Source organism: Scyliorhinus torazame, chromosome 6, assembly GCF_047496885.1.
Source record: "Scyliorhinus torazame isolate Kashiwa2021f chromosome 6, sScyTor2.1, whole genome shotgun sequence".
Taxonomy (NCBI): Eukaryota; Metazoa; Chordata; class Chondrichthyes; order Carcharhiniformes; family Scyliorhinidae; genus Scyliorhinus; species Scyliorhinus torazame.
Window position 1 is genome coordinate 116,084,161 of NC_092712.1, and position 22,544 is coordinate 116,106,704.

Sequence of the window (22,544 nt, forward strand, 5' to 3'; positions counted from 1 at the left end):
TGAGTGCGGTCTGGCTGTGTGGGGGTGGCCTGGCTGAGTGAGTGTGGTCTGGCTGTGTGAGGGCGGTCTGGCTGTGTGAGGGCGGTCTGGCTGTGTGAGGGTGGTCTGGCTGTGTGAGGGCGGCCTGGCTGAGTGAGGGCAGCCTGGCTGAGTGAGGGCGGTCTGGCTGTGTGAGGGCGGTCTGGCTGTGTGAGGGCGGTCTGGCTGAGTGAGGGCGGTCTAGCTGTGTGAGGCTGGTCTGGCTGTGTGAGGGCGGTCTGGCTGTGTGAGGGCGGTCTGGCTGTGTGAGGGCGGTCTGGCTGTGTGAGGGCGGTCTGGCTGTGTGAGGCTGGTCTGGCTGTGTGAGGGCGGTCTGGCTGTGTGAGGGCGGCCTGGCTATGTGAGGGTGGTCTGGCTGTGTGAGGGCGGTCTGGCTGTGTGAGGGCGGTCTGGCTGAGTGAGGGCGGTCTGGCTGAGTGAGGGCGGTCTGGCTGAGTGAGGGCGGTCTGGCTGTGTGAGGGCGGCCTGGCTGTGTGAGGGCGGCCTGGCTATGTGAGGGTGGTCTGGCTGTGTGAGGGCGGTCTGGCTGTGTGAGGGCGGCCTGGCTGTGTGAGGGCGGTCTGGCTGAGTGAGGGCGGTCTGGCTGAGTGAGGGCGGTCTGGCTCAGTGAGGGCGGTCTGGCTCAGTGAGAGCGGTCAGTCTGTGTGAGGGCGGTCTGGCTGTACGAGGGCGGTCTGGCTGTGTGAGGCTGGTCTGGCTGTGTGAGGGCGGTCTGGCTGTGTGAGGGCGGTCTGGCTGTGTGAGGGCGGTCTGGCTGTGTGAGGGCGGTCTGGCTGTGTGAGGGCGGTCTGGCTGAGTGAGGGCGGTCTGGCTGAGTGAGGCTGGTCTGGCTGTGTGAGGCTGGTCTGGCTGTGTGAGGACGGTCTGGCTGAGTGAGGGCGGTCCTGTCTGCCAGTATGTCAAAAAAATAGTTCTGTAATAAGAAAGTGAAAGTGTTCCCATCTGTACCCCTAAAACCTGTAAACAGTCTGTCTGTATGCCAAGTACAAAGATCTGTGAGATGAAGGTAAAATTCCCCTTTCATGTGGTGGAAACCTTTGAAGTGGTTTTTTATAGTCAATTTCATTGTACTTTAAAAGTATTGTAGCCTCTCTGCAAGCTTTGAAGCCTAAAAACTTTGAACTGCACTGTTAACTATTCAATGTGGGCAACACGGTAACACCTTTGGGCAGCACGGTAGCACAGTGGTTAGCACTGTTGCTTCACAGCTCCAGGGTCCCAGGTTCGATTTCCAGCTTGGGTCACTGTCTGTGTGGAGTTTGCACTTTCTCCCCGTGCCTGTGTGGATTTCCTCCGCGAGCTCCAGTTTCCTCCCACAGTCCAAAGATGTGCGGGTTAGGTGGATTGGCTATGCTAATGTGTCCTTAGTGTCCAAAAAGGTTAGGTGGGGTTACTGGGATGGGGTGAAGGTGTGGGCTTAGGTGGAGTGCTCTTTCCAAGGGCCGGTGCAGACTTGATGGGCTGAATGGCCTCCTTCTATGATTCTATGAATTTCATGGACTATTGTCGTTTGCAAGCTTTCTGATTGATAGGTCCAGGCAGTTTCAAAGGGAGGATTAAGATTGGTTATTTATATAGCTTTGCAGGGATCCATTAATTCAGAGGAGCGACTCGTTTTCTAACCACAGTTTTTTTTTAAAAGAGACTGCTTTTTTATTCTCAAGTGCTGATCAGGGGTGCTGAAGGGGGAGACTGAGGAAGTGCTGCAGCAATATTCTGAGATTGCAGTTCATTTGAAATGGGAGTTTAGGTCCCGCCCCTCACTGGTCCAGTGATAACCCCTACGTGCCATTGAATAGCAGTGAAAGCCCGATTAAGGGTAACATTTTTTTCCCAAGTGCCATTAAATGGCATGTCGAGGTCACTCCTAATGCCAGTGGGAAGCACTCCGGTTTTCCTGCTAGCAGGGCACTTAATCACTGGTGGGGTGAATTGCCCCATTGTGTTTCTGGGGAAGGGGGGGGGGGGGAGAGAAAGGGCATATAGAACAGCATTCTTTGATCTCTGAATTGTTCTCTCATTTTTTCTGAGATCTAAGTAGTAATGTCAGAATAGAATGATACAGAAAGCCTTTTATGGAGGAATAGAAATTGGAAGCTTAATACCACTTACTGGGTCAATGCCAAATGGATAGGGTTGTCCTGAAAACACTCCTAGCACTGCAGGATTCAACTGGAGTGTGGCTGACTTATGTAATGTTTCATTGCTGTAAATAATTTATAAACACAAACATCATCAAAATCAACACCTGACATTATAATGACATTAACAAAGGCACTGGACTAGTAATCCAGATGGTTGGCCTAAGGATCCAGACACGGCATTCAAATTCTGCCATGGCAGCTGGGGAATTTAAACTCAATTAATTAAATAAATCAGGTCTAGAAAGCTAATATTATTGATAGTGACCATGGATCTACTAGATTGTCATAAGAACCCATCTGGTTAATTAATGTACTTCAGAGCAGGAAATCTGCTGTCCTATTCTAGCCAGGCCTACATGTGACTCCAGACCCACAGCCAGATGGTTGCCTCTTAACCGTCCCCTTAAATGGCTTAACAAATCAAGTCAGCTGGAACAGATTGCTATGGAAATGTCACTGTGGCAGTAAACTCACCACACAGACTGCAATAGTTCAAGAATGTAGCTCACCACCAGCTGCTCAAAGGCAATACGCGATGGATAATAATCGCTGGCCTTGTCAGCAACACCCACTTCCCACATGAATAAAACAAAACTCAGTCAATTTAGTTTCACAATATTATACTTCCACATTGGAATTTTACAAAGGCATATAAAAAAGGTCTTTAAAATATTTATGATAACTGGTGGAGCCATAGAACCATGGAATGCTAAAGCACAGGAATGTATTCAGCCCATGTGGTTATGTTAAAGCAAATACATGTGTGTAAATATATATATATATATATATATATAGAGAGAGAGGGGAGAAAGAGAGAGAGAGAAAGACCATACAACTTCTTCTTTGCCTGTATTGCCCGAACTGGGTTTTTTTTGTTTTATAATATTTCTAGGATGTGAAATTCAACTGGCTGTTCAGCAGTGTCAAGCCAATAGAGTTGGAACCAGACTGGTCGCCATGGTAATCTGAAGTGGTATTTAGCTACCTCAAGAGGGAGTCACTTCTGGGACAAACCAGCATCGAAACTACTGTTTACGTATGTTTTTCCAGCTTTGGAACAATGGAAGGATGTCAGGAATTTGAAATGGCCAGAAAATAACAGGCTCAACACACTATCAGTAAGGTCGAGGGTGGTTTTATCATCAGTTTAAAAGCCAGTTATTTTCTGCATTAGTCAAACATTGAGAGATATGTTGCTTGCTCACTATTCTTCGGGTTAGCTCAACAAAGAGCCCTTGGTAATTGACTGCTTATCAGACTGAACCCCTGACTTAAGTCAGGGCACAGAAAATATTCTCCCTCTGTCTCGCTCTTTTCTTCCAGACATAAAATAAACTGTGGAGTTAGCAAAAAGTTTGCATTTGAAAGGTGTGAATCAGCTGACTTTGGAACAATTTATATCGAAAGTCAGCCTGTGCCTAATGTGTTAAGTAAGGTTGCATCTTTATTAGGATCATCGGAAATGGACTGGTTTCCCTGTGAAAAATGTTTTCTATTTGCTTGGGTACCCAACAAAATAAATTTACAGACCCTCACTCCTCACATCTGCCTGTATCTTCCTTACAACCCACTCTTCACCAAGCCCCAACACATGTTTTGCCCTCTTTGGCCAGGAACCTTGTACACAAATGCCACCAGCTACAGACCCCCCATAGAACCTGCCTCCCAGCGTCTCACTGTGTCCTTTCTGTGCGCCAAGAATAAGGCGGACCATAATTGGCACGAGTGCCAGAAGACTGGAGGGGGAATCCCAGATATTTGGGTCCAGGCCCCCTCAGAGGAGAAGCCTTTGCAACTCACAGGGGAGGCCGAGGTGAGGGTGGTGACTGTGCTGGAGGCCAGCATGTGGCAAACAAGTGAGAGCCCAATGCAACGCAAATGTCCTAATAGCAAGTGAGTCACCCCTCTCTCACAGACCAATCCTTCCCAAGATCTCACCCCATGTGTTTTGTCTTGCAGGATCATCATCAGACAAGGCCATACGTCCAGGGTTGCTGTCCCCCAGCGAGGTCCTGATCACACCCTGGAGGACCAATCCGGGGAAGACACCGGCTTCTCGGCACTGCTTTGACCAGCACCACCCACCGTCACAGAGCCGATCACCTCAGTTAGTAATGTTAGCGATCAGGCTCCTGGGACACATTCTGGTGAGGACAAACTGCTGCAGCACATCAGATGGAGATAATGACTCTTGAGGGAGTGGACGGTCAGAGGGCTGCCTAATCCCAGAGACCAGCTGTCCAGAAGGCACTCTTCTGGAAGATATTATCCCATCACTGGTGCAGATGCAGAAGCACAGCCTGAATTTTCAGGAGAGCGTGCCAGCAACTTCCCAGTGCCAGCAAGTACAGCTGCAAGAGTCCAAGTGCCTTCAGGTGCAGGAGATGCTGCCGACAATGCCTGGCACGCAGGCCAACACTGAAAGGGTGGCATCCAAGGTGGAAGACTTGCGGCAAGACGTCAGCCATTGCCAGGACGTCCAAGGCTTGGGGCGCCCTGTGCTGTCCATTGCTGAGGCACAGAATAGGAGAGCCCAGTCACAGGCAGACAAGTCTTGGGCGCACATGGACATTGCTGCGGTGCTCCAGAGCTTGGCCCATTCGTAAAGGGTCATGGCCAAGTGCATCGAGAGCATTGGCTGAGCGCTGACTGACCTTGGCCAGTCACAGAATGACATGTCACAGGTGCAGAGGGACATGTCACAGTAACAGAGGGACATGACCAAGACAATGAGGGAATGTCTCACTCACTAAGGGACATGTCCCAGTCTCATGGCTGAGGGCATCGAGACTTTGGCTCGGACCAGGGCGGGCCTCCTGGATTGGCAGCGCAGGTGATTTTGGTGCCTTCGGAGCTCACTGTGGCCTCACCTCCATCCCACGGAGTAGCTCTGGGCCAGAGAGATCCCGAGGGTAGGAGGAAGCAATGGTACCCATTGTGGCACCTCCCACAGGAAGCGCCAAAACACCTCAGCACTTCCAACCCCCCCCCCCCCCCCCCCCCCCCCCCCCCGTCATTGGCGCATCTCATGGGCAGCGGGCAGAACAGGGTGAAATGTCATCACCTTTAGATCCAAAGGTTATCAGGGTCCATCCAGGCGCAGAACCTCCAAGGGCATCACAGGGTAGAGGGCAAGACAAGCAGCAGGCCACCTCTACTGCTGATGAGCTGTCTGGGGTAACACCTAGAAGAAGTGGGAGGCCACTTAAGATAAGGAAGGTAGATAACACTTAAGTTGGCATGGGTGTAGTAGATAGAAGGTAGTTAGGGGTTAGGGCTCATCATTGTACATAGTCACCATTGGTCACTTTTGCACCACCAGTCCGACTTGCCTATAGCCTCTGTCTGACTGATGTGAAGAATGGGCTGGGACTGGGTGTTGTGTGTCTGCTGGCTAGGAAGTGGGGGGTTAGGGGTTAGGACTGGGTAGGACGCCTATGAAAATGAACATCCCATATGATGACTGAGAAGTGGTGGGGCATGGTGGCAACAGTGTGAGCCCTCCTTGTATGGCAGCATCCCTAGTGAGTGAACCCTAATCATTCACCATCTCCTGCAACCCCCCCCCCCCACCGTCCCTTTCCAAGATATATGTTGTGCAGGATGCAGCAGACCACCATGATGTTCCAGACCCTCCTAGGGCTGTAATGGAGAGCTCCACCAGAGCAGTCCAGGCATCAGAACCACACCTTGAACAAGATGATGCACTACTCAATGACGCTCCTGGTTGCTGAGTGAGCGTCATTATAAAGATTCTCTGCCTCGGTTCTCGCTCCCCCTCAACAGCCATGGCTCCTGGACCCTGCTCACAAATACTTGCACCAATTTATGCCCATGTGACTCCCGCTTGAGAGGGATGGAGCAGTGTGGAGAAGTGCAGCATCCGATGTCCAGCCTGCTAATCGTAGTCAAATCGAAGAAAATTGCGATTTGCATGGGGCAGTCGATGTGGGCCGCGAACCTCTATACCGCGCCAGTGGGGGGGGGGGGGGGGGGGGGGGAGATGTAGCATTGCAATGGGATCGACGCCAAATCTGTTATTGCCCAATGCAACATTATTTGCCCTTTTTTGAATTTCGTTGTCAGCATTGGGTAGCGGAGGATCCTGCCCATAATCATAAATTTTGAGCTAGTCCATTCAAGGAAGCATTTCTTCATACAAAGACTAGAGGGAATCTGGAAAACTCTCCCGCAAGTGTTGAGGCTAGGTCAATTGAAAATTTCAAAACTGAGAGTATATTATTGGGATAGTGTGATGGGTTTCAAATCCAAGGGAGACAGATGGGTTTAAGATATAGCTATTATCCAGTTAATGGCAGATAGGCTCAAGTGGTTACAGCCTACCCCTGTTCATGTGTTCCTTTTCTCAGTATACATTTTTCAGTATGCTTTCCCTGAATAGAGAAAAATGTATGTGGTGTAACATTTTGGCAGTTGGGTCTACAGATCAAGTGTTTCATTTGGGTTATCTCATTGTTTAGCAAAATATATTCTCATAAAGGGTGCAGGGGATGTAGGCACCCTTGCAGGACTGATTGTTGAGGCTGCACCTTACAGAATAACGATCTGATGTCCAAAATTTGTGACCCCGGCTGTAGTTATTCTTGACTGACTTTGTAATAGAAAGATCAGTTTGTTGATCTATGAGTAGCTTTCACATTACTGTGCAAGAATACAGTTACTTATACAGTTCAAGGGCATTCTCGTGACATTCTTACCTCCAAGGTCCATTTGGCTGGAACATAGCTCTGACATTCCAGGCTGATCCAAAGAGATTGAAAGTTTTTGAGAAGCAGTCATTGTATATGAGACCAGTGTAGATCGAGAAGAGTCCCATTAGCAGGATGATGTAACGTCCATGACACAAAATGCTTAGAATCTAAAAACAAAGTAAGAATTATTTCAATCTAATTGATGTGATACAAATAATGAAATGATTCAGCGCACTATTACAAATGTGAACAGATTAATTTTACTTTTTTTCTAAAACAAAGTTACTTTAAAATATTGTATTTTTTTACTAATTAATATATTTTGGATCACTTTAATCAACATTTAGCAAATGATCATAAATTAAACATTTGAGAAATGCGAAATTAAAATGAATTACAAATTAAAAATCTAAATACTTTAGATTCTGACTTCCTATAATAATGTGACAAGGTGGATGTTGGTTATTCTGTTGTGGAGATTTCCTTATTTCACATTTGTCAGGACAATTATTTGGTGAAAGAAAACACTTACCTCATTTTTCATATCTATGTTTCTATGGTGTTTTTCATACAAGATCATCCCCAGAGCCATTATCGCCATGACCAGTCCATGTCCACAGTCACCAAACATGATAGCGAAAATGAAAGGGAAGGTGATGATGCTATAAGGGGCTTCATCGGGAATAAAGAGCAATTTCAGTACATGGCCACTGTTAGTCAGCATTGCTTGAAGAACAATTTTTTAAATCTGTCTGAAGAGAAAAAGTTTTTTATCTTGCATCTTTCTCATCCTCAGAATATCCTACAGTGCCTTACAGCCGTGACTTGCTTTTAAAGTGTAGTCATTTGCTTTGTAGGCGAAGTGGCAGCCAATTTTCACAAAGCAAAGATGAATAACCATTCATCTGTTTTTGGTGGTATTGGTTGAGTGATAAGTGTTGGACAAGGCAACTTCCCTGCTCTTCTTCAAATCATAGAATCCCTAAAGAGCAGAAGGAGGCTATTCGGCCCATCGAGCCTGCATTGACCCTCTGTAGGAGCACCACACTGACCTATCTAGGCTCATTCCCCCACCCTATCCCCATAATCCCACCTAACCTGTACATCCCTGGACACTAAGGGGCAATTTAGTGTGGCCAATCCACCTAACCTGCACTTCTTTGAACTGTGGGAGGAAACCGGAGCACCCGGAGGAAACCCACTCAGACACTGGCCGAATGTGTAAACTCCACACAGCCAGTTACCCATGGCTGGAATTGAACCCGGGTCCCTGGCGCTGTGAGGCAGCAGTGCTAACCGCTGTGCCACCGTGTAGCCCTATGGTGCCGTGGGTTCTTTTAATCCATCGAAGAGAACAGATGGGACTTTGACTCCAAGAAGACACAACCAAAAATATAATAATGAGCCTAAATTATGTGTTCAAATTCTGGAGTAGAGGTGGAAACCATGACCTTCTGACTCAGCCGATACAAAATAACCAGACGACATCTGTCAGACATGCTGTTTGTGGTATTTTCATCAAGCTGACATCATCTGCAAAATTTACAACCTAGAAGTTATTGTTGTTGGGTGAATGACACTCCTTTGTCCATAATTTAATTTTGATACTAATTTTCTTATTTCAAATGGTTTCATGTCTTCGCTAAAATAGCAGGAAAAGGAATGTTGTGCTCGCTCATTAAGTATTTGTCAACTAATATCAGCAATGGTAATATATATGCAATTAGAAATAACCCAGACTCATTTATTCATCAGAGGAGATTGTTGTAAAACAAATTTCATTTATATACCGCCTTTCATCAAAATAATGTCTCAAGGTATTTCATAGATAGATGTAAATAATACAGATGCTGAGATAGCAAGGAAGATGTTCTCAGGGTGACTGTTTAACATGTGCTGTGATGGCATTGCCGTTATAGTCCAGGAGCTGGCAGGCTGCTTGGCTGGCTTCTTGATGCGGTTGAAATCTGCCTGTGAAAGGAGATTGGCAGAAGCACCTGCGTCCAGCTTGAACTGGATAGAGCATTGATTTACTTGCATCACCACACGCCATTCGTCCGCAGAATCCACAGTGAGGATGGGCAGGCTCCGTGATGATGTCGGTGAGGCATTTCCACGTGTGGTAATGATGCCCACCTGGTAGGGGGACTCCAAGCAATCGTCCTCTGGATCCGTTGTAATGCGAGGATCAGAATCCTGTAAACCTTGTTGGACACTTCGAACGCGCCAGCGTTGGAATTGGGAGCGCTGGCCCTTGACTGGTGGTGCAGACCTGCACAAGGCTGCATAGTGTCCGGGCTTCCCGCAATTTAAACATCACCTGCCTCTTGCAGGGCAGTGTTTCTTTAAATGGGCGGTGCCGCAGTTCGGGCACGTTGTGACGTTGTTACACTCCGTGTGTCATCGCACATACACAGTGCGGTCGGCAGACGTTCGCACCTGCGCAGTGTGGTGATTGGCCGCTTCGTTATCCCATTCGCATCGCGCATGCGTGGGTTCCGGAAAGAGCGTGCAAAATAGCCGCTTTCATCAATGCTGAGGCACTGCATCCGGGCGATGGCCTGCACACTCTCTGCCTCGTGGGAGGCAAGTTTCTCATTTTCAGCCGATTTGTATTGGGAATACCAATTTTTGCCGTGCTCATGCAATGTACATGTTTCAATCGCGACTGACAGGGTCATATGCTTGATTTTTAAAAGCTGCTCTCTCAGAGCATCAGAGTGAACTCCAAACACGATTTGGTCTCTGATCATGGAGTCAGCAATATCACCAAAGTTGCAGGACAGCACTAGTAGACGGTGATTAGTTAAGAAGGAGTTCAAAGATTCATCTTTACCTTGTAGACGCTGTGTGAATATGTAGCGCTCGAAGATTTCATTGGTGTCCATATCACAATGACTATCAAACTTGTCCAGGATGGTCTGAAACTTTGTCTTTTTTCTGGCCTTCGATGAAGTTAAACGAGTTGAAGAGTTTGATGGCTTGATCCCCCGCAGTTGAGAGGAGAAGCACAATCTTTCTTGTATCAGACGCACCCTCGAGGTCTGAGGCTTCGATCTACAGCAGAAACCTTTGCTTGAACGTCCGCCAGTTGGCACTGAGATTGCCGGAGGTCCGCAGCTGTTGAGGAGCCTGGATCTTCATGGTGCCGGGATACATTTGCTGGTCGTCACGGAACAGATTGAGGTAAACCACCTAGGGATAGCAGTCTTCTGGTCCCATGTCGTGTTAAGCACACCGAGATAACACGGGCTGCAACTGGATGCAGCTATAACTGAAATATACTCCAGACCTTGAAGTTAGTTCAATTTGATTTATTGAACCTGTCACACGTTAGCTCAGTTCTCTATGAGTTCGACTCTCTGCTAACCTAAGTGTGATTACTCTGTCTGGCTGAACCAGACTAGCTCTTAGCCACGTGCTGGAGGTGTTATGTGATATATACACTTGACTCACTCTGTAGATGTCCCCAGTGGAAAGAAGTGGAGTGTGAGTGCCTCGTGCCTTTTATAGTGGGAAACCACCCACAAGTGTTCTGCCTGCTGATTGGTTATGTCCTGTTCTCTGTGTTCATTAGCTGCCTGTCTGTATCTCATTATGTGCATGTCTGCATATCATGACACGAGATACACCCTAACCACCTTTGCCAATGGCAGAGACTAATTTTTACCTGACAGCATTTTCTCTGGTGCACGCTTGCCATCTGCAGCAACCATCTGCAGTGTAAAAGGGTGTGACTTGGGTGCTGAAACTAGCAGATGATGTACTGATGATGATCCTGCCTGACATTACAACTGCTCCAGCTCTCCATCCAGTGACTGGAATAGCTAAATTGTGTGAGACGGTCTCCAAACCCACATTTTTCTGCAGCTGTTAATCATTTCTTTTTTGAACTGTTTGGAATTGACACATTTCATTCGCTATTTGGGAAAGTAAAGCTTTTCAAATATGATGAGAAAATAACCAAAAACCTTTTGAAAGAGAAGAGGATTCCATTTGAACATCTCCTGCTGAAAAGCCTGTGAACAGCTTATTCACTGTAGCTATTAATTTAAATCTGTTTTAGTCAGTTACTGAATTACAAATCTAGCAATTGACTGATTCAGTTCAGTCACATACAATTTGGCTAATGTGTGTTTTTATGACTGGTGGCATCGTTCAGAGAAGCTAGTTAAAATTCTTTGATTTATAACGAAAGTGCTTTTGCATAATACTTGCTAACTCATCTCCATAGTACAAGAAAGACAAATAAACACTTGTATGTTCCCATTTACCATTTTCCTACAAATGGCAAATCAGCCCTTAGTCGATTTGTGACCAGGGTGTTGTGATTATTAGTAAGCTGTCGTGAAATATAACAACTGTAATTATATATTACAATGTACCATATAATCCAAATTCTCTGCCTTGCTGCTGATTATGTAAGTTCATTTGAAATGCTTCTTGGCCTTGTTCGTGTTTCTCACACAGAATTTAACAGTTTACAATTTCTTTCTATGATTCATTTTTTGGGTGTACGGGGCGCGATTCTCCCAGCCCGGTGCCGGGCCGGAGAATCCCCGTAACCGGGTCACGCCACCCCGACGCTGGCACGCGATTCTCCACTCCTCGGAGAATTGGCGCCGGCGCGTTTGGCGCGGCACCGGTCGCGGGCCGCCGATTCTCGACCCGGGATGGGCCGAACGGCAGCTCTAAAAAGCCAGAGTCCTGCCGGCGCCGTCCACACCTGGTCGCAGCCGGAGGGAACTCTGCGCGCAGGGTTGGGGGCTGGCCTGTGGGGGGGGGGGGAGGGGGGACCCGACCACAGGGGGGCCTCCGATGGGGCCTGGCCCGCGATCGGGGCCCGCCGATCGGCAGGCTGCTCTCTCTCTCCCCGGGCCTATTTTCATCCGCGCCGGCCCCTGATCTCCCGCGCCATGTTGCGTCGGGGCTGGCACGTTGAAGGAGGCCACTGCGCATACGCAGGTTGGCACTGGTGCCACTGCGCAGGCGCGAAACCCGCGGCGCATAGTTCGCGCCGGGATGGGAGGCTGGAGCGGCATGAACCGTTCCAGCGCTGTGCTGGCCCCCACTGTAGGGGCCAGAATCGGTTCTCCCAGCAGCCCGTTCACACCATCGTGAAACGCGACGGTGTTTCCGACGGCGTGGACACTCTGCTGCCGAATGGGAGAATCCCGCCCAAGATATCAGACATAAAAAGTAAAGAGCTGGCTGCAGTCTACAATTTTGCACTGCTTTCTTGACTTTCTATTGTTGTACTATACAACTTATTTTCAAAGAAATTAAATCGAGGGTTGGGGGGGGGGTGGATTTCCTGCGCCCCCTGTAGTGTGCTTTTCAGCGACGAGAGGCAGCCCATCATTGGCCAGCGGTGGGATCTTCTCGTCCCGCTGCCGTCAATGGGTTTTCTCATTGAATCCGTCCCCCGCCAATGGGAAACACATGGAGGGGGTTCACCGTCAGCTGGACTGGGAGATCCTACTGGCGAGAACGGCCGGAAACCGCCCCTCCCCCAGAATGAATACACCCTGGGGAAATATTTCAAGGGTCTCACAATCGCATAGTCACAGTGAAAATGGGAAAATCAGGAAGCTTGAGACCTTTGTCTAAATCAGTGGAAGATGAATACAGGGGTGCACGTGGACTCACTGATTTCTGTTGCAGCCCAAGTGGTGCTGGTACAGGTAAATCTCCCCTTTTATCTGCATAATCTGGCATGGCAGAATGATAGAACACCTTCATTCCACTTAACCTTCAGTGTTGAGATCACAGACCAATTTGTCACTCCACCTGATGTGAAGGAGGCAGTCAAGGCCCAGTGGTGCATTCACTGCCCTATTCCTGCTCTGTACCTGAAACGTAGGTCAGAGCAATGCGGCCTCACTAAGACCCATCACCACTTTCAGGGCAAAATGTGGACATAAAGATCATTGCCTGATGTATACAGTACTGTTGGGCAGTGCCGGCATAAGATTTTCTCACAGGTTTGTGCCTTGGAAATACCGAGGTTTCTGTCTTAAAAGCCCCTCCCCCAAACATAGTATAGAATCAAAATGGAAGGAATCATGGCCACTCCACTCCGGTTCAGCTTGGAGGAGGAAGAAGAGCAGAGGCAGATTAGGAAACTTCAGGGGGTTGCAGTTATGGCTAAAAAGAGACCACAAAAGGAGGAAGGCTGCTTGTAGGAACCTTTGCCCATAAGGTCCTCACAGGCCGAGTCACTAACCTCCAGCTATCCAGAAAACAGTACATCACGAGACAGTACTTCTGCAGAGAAACCTCACAGATCTGTGCAATGATAGTGAAAACTGCAACCAAGTATCCCAGCATCTGAATTAACAAATGACCCTTAATTCCTTTTCACCTTGAGGTCTCCCCAGATTGCAGCAGGTACCAGGGATCCTTTTGTTTTGGAGGTTTGGTTCCCAAAATCATCTCCATCTTTGGCAGCAGAGCTAGAAGTCCAGGTTACCCTCTAATGAGCCATCATCTTGTCTGCCTCTTTCACTAGATCATTGTTTATTTGAGCTTTGTGGTACACATAGCACAGGCCCCTCTGATTCACTATCTATCCCACTCAGGATATACTCAGATTCTGTGCTGGGTTTTGGATGGATTGGGCAAGTGCCAAGGTTCCTATGGGAGAATTTCCTCCTTCGAGTCATGTTCTGCAGGCTTCAGGCTTTCAGAGGACCTAGAAAATGGGAGATGAACAAGGGTCAGCATGGCATGATAAGTTCTAATCAGGTGCAGCATAAAATTGCCTATGATTGGCAAAACTATACAGCAACTGATTGCCATGCTGACTGTATCTGTGATATCTTGAGAAAGAAAAAGGTACAAGTAAAAGGCCAGAAGTTGCTGAGTGAAGCTTCTGTTGTGATGTGATGACATGCACCTTTAAGGGGACATATCGTAAACAACTATCAGCCATTACCCACCCCGACAGAATGTGATGTTTCAGTCCCATGACTTGTGTTCAGTCTATCAGCAGTGGTAGAAATTAGATGTATTATCTTTAGCCACTGAGTAAATTTTATCTGTAAATAGTCTTATCTTTAAATTAAAAAAAAACAATTGTTTCACCAGTTATTCTGTATGATTGGTACATTTACATTGAAGAGACGAAGAAGGTAACCACTTCCAGCATCATCATTGCCAGAGCCATGGTTGCAACAATGATTCCCTATGGATTCCTTCTCCATCTGATTGACCGCATGGATGGAGGCTGAGCACAGGTCTCTTCCCCGGTTGTTGTGAGTCAACTTCTTTTGCAGAAAGAGAGAGAGTGAGTTAGCGCCTGTATGATATAAAGGGTTGTGCAGAGACGTGACAATGCTTCCTATAGTGTGAATACTGCAAAGGAGAAAGAGCAAGTTGAAGGCACAATGGAATGATGGTCGTGCAGAAGAAAATGTCCCCAATGTGAAATGTGACAAAACTCAGCTGAGGAGTGAACTATGTCCCAGCTCATGCCCAATAAGTTTGTGCTGTGTTGTGGAGTCAGCAGCATCAAGTGAATATGTCGCTGTAAGGAGAAGGAGAGTTGGTAAAATATCATATGTTTGAAGTGGTAGGAGGGGAGGGGAGTTAGTCAAGAAGAGTGCCGTGACTAAGGTCCCATCCTGAAAACAGATAGCAAAACATTTTCTCACTCTTGCCGTTCAGTCGGTCAGATTCTTGAAGTGATTGAGACACTGAGATAATGCGATAACAACATGCACATTAACAACATTCAGACACTAAATTGCTCACTACTTCACTGATCTCTTAAAGTAAGTGAGGTTTTAACATGGAAATAAAAACAGGGCTTATTTTTTTCTTCTGTTCGTATAGCACATTAAACTCATTTTCAGAATGATGATAAGAGACATTGCCATAGCACAGTGAGGCAGCACGGTAGCACAGTGGGGGCAGCACTGTGGCTTCTCAGCGCCAGGGTCCCAGGTTCGATTCCCCATTGGGTCAACATCTGTGCGGAGTCTGCACGTTCTCCCCGTGTCTGCGTGGGTTCCCTCCGGCAGCTCCGGTTTTCTCCCACAGTCCAAGGACATGCAGGTTAGGTAGTTTGGCCATGCTAAATTGCCCTTAGTGTACAAAAAGTTGGATATAAAAGTTCGGCTTCATCGATTGACAGTTCCAACGCGCCACAGCAAATAAATGCACCAACCTCCTCAGAAGACAAACATGGACACAACCGACAGAGTACCCTTCGTCGTCCAGTACTTCCCCGGAGTGGAGAAACTACGGCATCTTCTTCGCAGCCTTCAACACGTCATCGATGAAGACGGACATCTTGCCAAGGTCACCCCCACACCCCCACTACTTGCCTTCAAACAACCGCACAACATCAAACAAACCATTATTTGCAGCAAACTACCCAGCCTGCGGAACAGCTACCACGACACCACACAACCCTGCCATGGCAATCTCTGCAAGACGTGCCAGATCATCGACATGGATACCACTATTACACGTGAGAACACCACCCACCAGGCATGTGGTACATACTCGTGAGACTCGGCCAACGTTGTCTATCTCATACGCTGCAGGAAAGGATGTCCCGAAGCGTGGTACATTGGCGAGACCATGCAGACGCTGCGACAACGAATGAACGGACATCGCGCAACAATCGCCAGGCAGGAATGTTTCCTTCCAGTCGGGGAACACTTCAGCAGTCAAGAGCATTCAGCCTCTGATCTTCGGGTAAGGGTTCTCCAAGGCGGCCTTCAGGATGCGCGACAACGTAGAATCGGCGAGCAGAAACCTATAGCCAAGTTCCGCACACGAGTACGGCCTCAACCGGGACCTCGGATTCATGTCGCATTACATTCACCCCCCACCCTCTGGCCTAGGCTTGCAAAGTCCTACCAGCTGTCCTGGCTTGAGACAATTCACACCGCTTTAATCTGTTCCTCTTCTGGATCTGTAACGACTTAATTACCTGCAAAGACTTGCATTCAAAGTATCGTCTTGCATTTTTGACTTTGTGTATGATGCACGATCAATTGCACAAAGACGAGAGTTGAATGCAACTGAGGCTTTATTACACTAAGATGTGTGGCCTCCTACAGCAGCTGGCAAAATGGCTGCTGTATGGGGAGCACAAGTATTTATACTCCACCTACTGGGCGGAGCCAGCAGGCAGGGAACTACCCCCGTACCTGTAGTACAGGGCCTTACCACAAATCACCTAATATATACATCAGTGGTGACTACCACATTCACCCCCTGTTAAATTGAGTCCGGCGGGGGTGGTGGAGAACTATATACATAAGTACATGTTTTAACTACAGAGAAAAAAACGGAGTCCTGATCAAGTTACAGGTTCAGTCGTTCCGGAGCCTTGATCTGGCGTTGGGAGCGCCGTAGTGGTGGCGGCAATTCCGATGTCGGTCTGGTCCTCGGTGACTCGGGGAGCGTGCCGAAATCCTCGTCATCCTCGGGCGTGGGCAGGGGGAGGACGGATTGTCCTGAGGCGGGGGCTGCGGTGGGGTGTGCCGGAGAAGAGGAGGGTGGCGCTGGGTCGGACGGGTGTGTGTGTGTGGAACCAGCTGGTGCCAGGTCCCTGAGGGAGATAGTACCTTAGCGGCCATCGGGGGTAGTAGCCGAAGATGGCTAAGCGGTTCATGTTGAACACACACTTCTCCTTGTTGAAAGTGAGGTTGAGGAGAGTGGCGGTGCGGAGAAATTTGGCCAGGTTGGCATCATGGTCCTGCTGATTGTGGCCGCAGATGGTGACATTGTCAAGGTACGGGAAAGTGGCCCGCAGCCCATACCGGTCGACCATTCGGTCCATTTCCCATTGGAAAATGGGCGTTGGTGACGCCGAAAGGAACCCTGAGAAAGTGGTAAGGGCGGCCAGCTGCCTCGAAGGCAGTGTATGGGCGGTCCATCTTACGGATGGGGAGCTGGTGGTAGGCGGATTTAAGGTCCACAGTTGAGAAGACCCGGTACTGTGCAATCTGATTGACCATATCAGATATGCGTGGGAGGGGGTACGCGTCGAGCTGCATGTACCTATTGTCGGTGAGGTTAAGGAGTTTGGCGGTATGGAGGAATTTGTGGAGGTTTACGCCGTGGTCCTGAGGGGGCGCATGAGGTCGGGATCGGGCCCCAGAACTCCGTTCTGGACCACATAGCCGAGGATGGCGAAGCGGTTCGTGTTGAACACACACTTCTCCTTGTTGTAAGTGAGGTTGAGGAGAGTGGCGGTGCGGAGAAATTTGGCAAGGTTGGCGCCGTGGTCCTGCTGATCGTGCCCGCAGATGGTGACGTTATCTAGGTACTGGAAGGTGGCCCGCAGCCCGTACTGGTCAACCATACGGTCCATCTCTCGCTGGAAGACCGAGACCCCATTGGTGATGCCGAAGGGAACTCTGAGGAAATGATAGAGGCGGCCATCTGCTTCGAACGCAGTGTATTGGCAGTCCTCCGGGCGGATGGGGAGCTGGTGGTAGGCGTACTTCAAGTCTACTGTGGAGAAGACTCGATACTGCACAATCTGATTGACCATGTCAGATATGCGTGGGTAGAGGTACACGTCGAGTTGCGTGTACCGGTTGATGGTCTGACTGTAGTCAATGACCATCCTGTGCTTCTCCCCAGTCTTCACTACCACCACTTGAGCTCTCCAGGGGCTGTTCTGCACAAACCGCTTAGCCATCCTTGGCTACGTAGTGGAAAGTGGAATCCTAGGGCCCGACCCCGACCGTATGCGCCCCCTCCTGGAACTCCCTCTCCCCCACTGCCCCAAGGCCCTGAAACGATGCCTGGAGTTTTTCTCATATTACGCCCAGTGGGTCCCTAATTATGCCCACCCACTCATCAAGTTCTCAGTTTTCCCCCTGACGGCTGAGGCCCACCAGGCCTTCAACCACATCAAGGCGGACATCGCCAAGGCCATGATGCATGCAGTCGACGAGACCCTCCCCTTTCAGGTGGAGAGCGATGCATCAGACGTAGCTCTGGCCGCCACCCTCAACCAGGCGGGCAGACCCGTGGCTTTCTTTTCCCGCACCCTCCATGCGTCCGATATTCGGCACTCTGTCGAAAAGGAGGCCCAAGCCATAGTGGAAGCTGTGCAACATTGGCGGCATTACCTGGCCGGCAGGAGATTCACTCTCCTAAATGACCAACGGTCGGTTGCCTTCATGTTTAACAATACGCAGCGGGGCAAGTTAAAAAATGACAAGATCTTGAGGTGGAGGATCGAGCTCTCTACCTATAACTATGAAATCTTGTATCGCCCGGAGAAGCTCAATGAGTCCCCTGATGCCCTATCCCATGATACATGTGCCAGCGCACAAGTGGACCAACTCTGGGCTCTCCACTATTACCTCTGCCACCCGGGGCTCACCCGGTTCTTCCATTTTGTCAAGGCCCCAACCTGCCCTACTCCATTGAGGTGGTCAGGATCGTAACCAGAGACTGCCATGTCTGTGCAGAGTGCAAGCCGCACTTCTACCGGCCAGATAGAGCACACTGGTGAAGGCCTCCCGCCCCTTTGAGCGTCTCAGCGTGGACTTCAAACGGCCTACCCTTCCAGTGAATGCAACGTGTACTTCCTTAACGTAATTGATGAGTACTCCTGGTTCCCCTTCGCCACCCCATGCCCCGTCATGACTTCTGCCACGGTCATTAAAGCCCTGCACAGCATCTTTACCCTGTTCGGTTTTCCCACCTACATCCACAGTGATCGGGGATCCTCTTTCATGAGTGATGAGCTGTGTCAGTTCCTGCTCAGCAAGGGCATCGCCTCGAGCAGGGCGACCAGCTCCAATCCCCGGGGAAACGGGCAGGTGGAGAGGGAGAACGGGACGGTCTGGAAGGCCATCCTGCTGGCCCTTCAGTCTAGAAATCTCCCGGTCTCCCGCTGGCAGGAGGTCCTCGCCGACACGCTCCACTCCATCCGGTCGCTCCTCTGCACCGCCACTAATGAGACCCCTCACGAACGTGTGTTTGCCTTCCCCAGGAAGTCCACCTCCGGAGTCTCACTCCCAAAATGGCTGACAGTTCCTGGACACGTCCTCCTCCGGAAGCATATGAGGAGCAGTAAATCAGATCCCTTGGTTGAGAAAGTCCACCTCCTCCATGCAAACCCACAGTACGCCTACGTGGCAAAGCCCAACGGGCGACAGGACACAGTCTCCCTCCGGGACCTGGCACCCGCTGGGTCCCCACCCACGACACCCGACCTGACACCACTCCCCCCCCCCCCCCCCCCCCTGGTTGCCTCATTCACCCCTGCGCCACCCACCCTCCCTCCAGTGAACCTCACCGCATCCCCCACCCCAGCAGGATCTGTCCTCCCACTGGATTTACTCAGGGGTGATGAAGATGAGGACAACAGGCTCCCAGGGTCACAGGTGACCACGTCGGCGCCCACATCACCACCAGGACTGAAGCGATCGCAGCGGAGGGTCAGAGCCCCCGACAGACTTAATCTGTAATGTTTCCGTCACCCGCCGGACTCTTTTTTAAACCGGGGGTGAATGTGGTAAACACCACTAGTGATATATTACGTGTTTTACGGCATTGCCTGTGTATTACAAGCACTACGGTAAATCCCTGCCTGCTGGCTCCTCCCAGCAGGCGGTGTATAAAAGTGTATGCTCTCCAGCGCTGCTCCCATTCTGGTTCCAGCTGCAGGAGGCACGACATCTTGTGCAATAAAGCCTCGATTGTTTCACCTTTCTCGTCTCGTGGTAATTGACGGTACATCAGGCCCATCATATCAATGCTGGGCATCAAGCAGCGTTCTTAATCCCATTTTCCAGAATTTGGTCCTTCGCTTTGCTATGGAGTTTCAAGTGATTATCTAAATGCTTTTTCAATGTGAGGATTTTCACCTCTACCACTCTGTCTAGCAGTGAATTTCAGATTCCCACCATCCTCTGTGTCAAAAGGTTTTTCCATAAATTCCCTCTAAATCTTCCATCCATTACCTTAAAATCTATGCCCCTAGATATTGACCCCTTCGCTAAGGAGAAATGTTCTTTCCTATCTGTCCTGTCTTTTTCCTCATAATTTTGTACACCTGAATCATGCCCCCCTAAACTTTCTCTGCTCAAGGAAAACAATCCCAGTCTTCCAGCGTTTCTTTATAGCTGAAACGCTCCAGCCCGACAACATCCTGGTGAATCTCCTCTAAACCCTCTCATTCAATCATTTCCTTCCTATAGTGTGGTGACCAGAATTGCACACAATACTCCAGCTGCGGCTTCACCAGCTTTTTATACAGCTCGATCATAGCCTCTTGTATTCAATGGGTGCGGCCGGTATATCGTGCCCAATGCCTTGGTTAATAAAGGTAAGTATCCAATAGGTCTTTTTTTTTAATAAACATTTTATTGAGGTATTTTTGGTATAGTAACAACAACAAAATAAACAATATACATGAAACCATAAACATAGTGCAAAAGCCAGTTACCTCTCATACAGGTCTCACCCTTATTGACCCCCTACTATAATCTAAACTACTCCCCCCGCTCTCCCCCCCCCCACATCTGCTGACGGTTAATTTCCCACAAAGAAGTCGACGAACGGTTGCTACCTCCGGGCGAACCCTAACAGTGACCCTCTCAAGGCGAACTTGATTTTCTCCAAACAGAGAAAGCTAGCCATGTCCGATAGACAGGTCTCTGACTTCGGGAGCTTTGAGTCCCTCCAAGCTAATAGCATCCGTCTCCGGGCTACCAGGGAAGCAAAGGCCAGAACGTCTGCCTCTTTCTCCTCCTGGATTCCTGGGTCTTCTGACACCCCGAAAATGGCCACCTCTGGACTCAGTGCCACCCTTGTCTTTAACACCGTGGACATGACGTCCGCAAACCCCTGCCAAAACCCCTGAGCTTCGGACATGTCCAGAACATGTGGACCTGGTTCGCCGGTCCTCCCGCACATTTGCACACCTGTCCTCAACCTCAAAGAATCTGCTCATCCAGGTCACTGTCATGTTAGCCCGGTGAACAACCTTAAATTGTATCAGGCTGAGCCTGGCACATGTTGCGGACGTGTTGACTCTACTCAACGCGTCCGCCCATAGACCATCCCCCATCTCACCTTCCAGCTCCTCCTCCCACTTGCGCTTCAGCTCCTCGGTCTGCGTCTCCTCTGACCCCATAAGTTCCTTGTAAACTTCCCCAATATTGACTGGGACTCACTTAGTGCCAGGGGCTTAGACGGGGCGGAGTTTGTAAGGAGCATCCAGGAGGGCTTCTTAAAACAATATGTAGACAGTCCAACTAGGGAAGGGGCGGTACTGGACCTGGTATTGGGGAATGAGCCCAGCCAGGTGGTAGATGTTTCAGTAAGGGAGCATTTCGGTAACAGTGACCACAATTCAGTAAGTTTTAAAGTACTGGTGGACAAGGATAAGAGTGGTCCTAGGATGAATGTGCTAAATTGGGGGAAGGCTAATTATAACAATATTAGGCGGGAACTGAAGAACATAGATTGCGGGCGGATGTTTGAGGGCAAATCAACATCTGACATGTGGGAGGCTTTCAAGTGGCAGTTGAAAGGAATTCAGGACTGGCATGTTCCTGTGAGGAAGAAGGATAAAAACGGCAATTTTCGGGAACCTTGGATAACGAGAGATGTTGTAGGCCTCGTCAAAAAGAAAAAGGAGGCATTTGTCAGGGCTAAAAGGCTGGGAACAGACGAAGCCTGCGTGGAATATAAAGAAAGTAGGAAGGAACTTAAGCAAGGAGTCAGGAGGGCTAGAAGGGGGTCACGAAAAGTCATTGGCAAATAGGGTTAAGGAAAATCCCAAGGCTTTTTACACGCACATAAAAAGCAAGAGGGTAGCCAGGGAAAGGGTTGGCCCACTGAAGGATAGGCAAGGGAATCTATGTGTGGAGCCAGAGGAAATGGGCGAGGTACTAAATGAATACTTTGCATCAGTATTCACCAAAGAGAAGAAATTGGTAGATGTTGAGTCTGGAGAAGGGTGTGTAGATAGCCTGGGTCACATTGAGATCCAAAAAGATGAGGTGTTGGGCGTCTTAAAACATATTAAGGTAGATAAGTCCCCAGGGCCTGATGGGATCTACCCCAGAATACTGAAGGAGGCTGGAGAGGAAATTGCTGAGGCCGTGACAGAAATCTTTGGATCCTCACTGTCTTCAGGGGATGTCCCGGAGGACTGGAGAATAGCCAATGTTGTTCCTCTGTTTAAGAAGGGTAGCAATGATAATCCCGGGAACTACAGGCCGGTGAGCCTTACTTCAGTGGTAGGGAAATTACTGGAGAGAATTCTTCGAGACAGGATCTACTCCCATTTGGAAGCAAATGGACGTATTAGTGAGAGGCAGCACGGTTTTGTGAAGGGAAGGTCGTGTCTCACTAACTTGATAGAGTTTTTCGAGGAGGTCACTAAGATGATTGATGCAGGTAGGGCAGTGGGTGTTGTCTATATGGACTTCAGTAAGGCCTTTGGCAAGGTCCCTCATGGTAGACTAGTACAAAAGGTGAAGTCACACGGAATCAGGGGTGAGCTGGCAAGGTGGATACAGAACTGGCTAGGTCATAGAAGGCAGAGAGTAGCAATGGAAGGATGCTTTTCTAATTGGAGGGCTGTGACCAGTGATGTTCCACAGGGATCAGTGCTGGGACCTTTGCTCTTTGTAGTATAATGTAACTGGTCTGA

General features: G+C 49.1%; 1 protein-coding gene across 1 annotated transcript in view; it reads right to left on the reverse strand.

The window, feature by feature from the left end:
* LOC140424974 (V-type proton ATPase 116 kDa subunit a 1-like) overlaps positions 1-22,544 on the reverse strand; it is a 358,173-nt gene that overhangs the window by 159,427 nt on the left and 176,202 nt on the right. The window contains exons 11-13 of the mRNA XM_072508716.1: positions 7,428-7,567; positions 6,902-7,062; positions 2,152-2,245 (exon numbers count right to left, since the gene is read on the reverse strand). Of these exons, the coding sequence (XP_072364817.1) occupies positions 2,152-2,245; positions 6,902-7,062; positions 7,428-7,567 (395 nt within the window). The remainder of the gene's footprint in view (positions 1-2,151; positions 2,246-6,901; positions 7,063-7,427; positions 7,568-22,544) is intronic.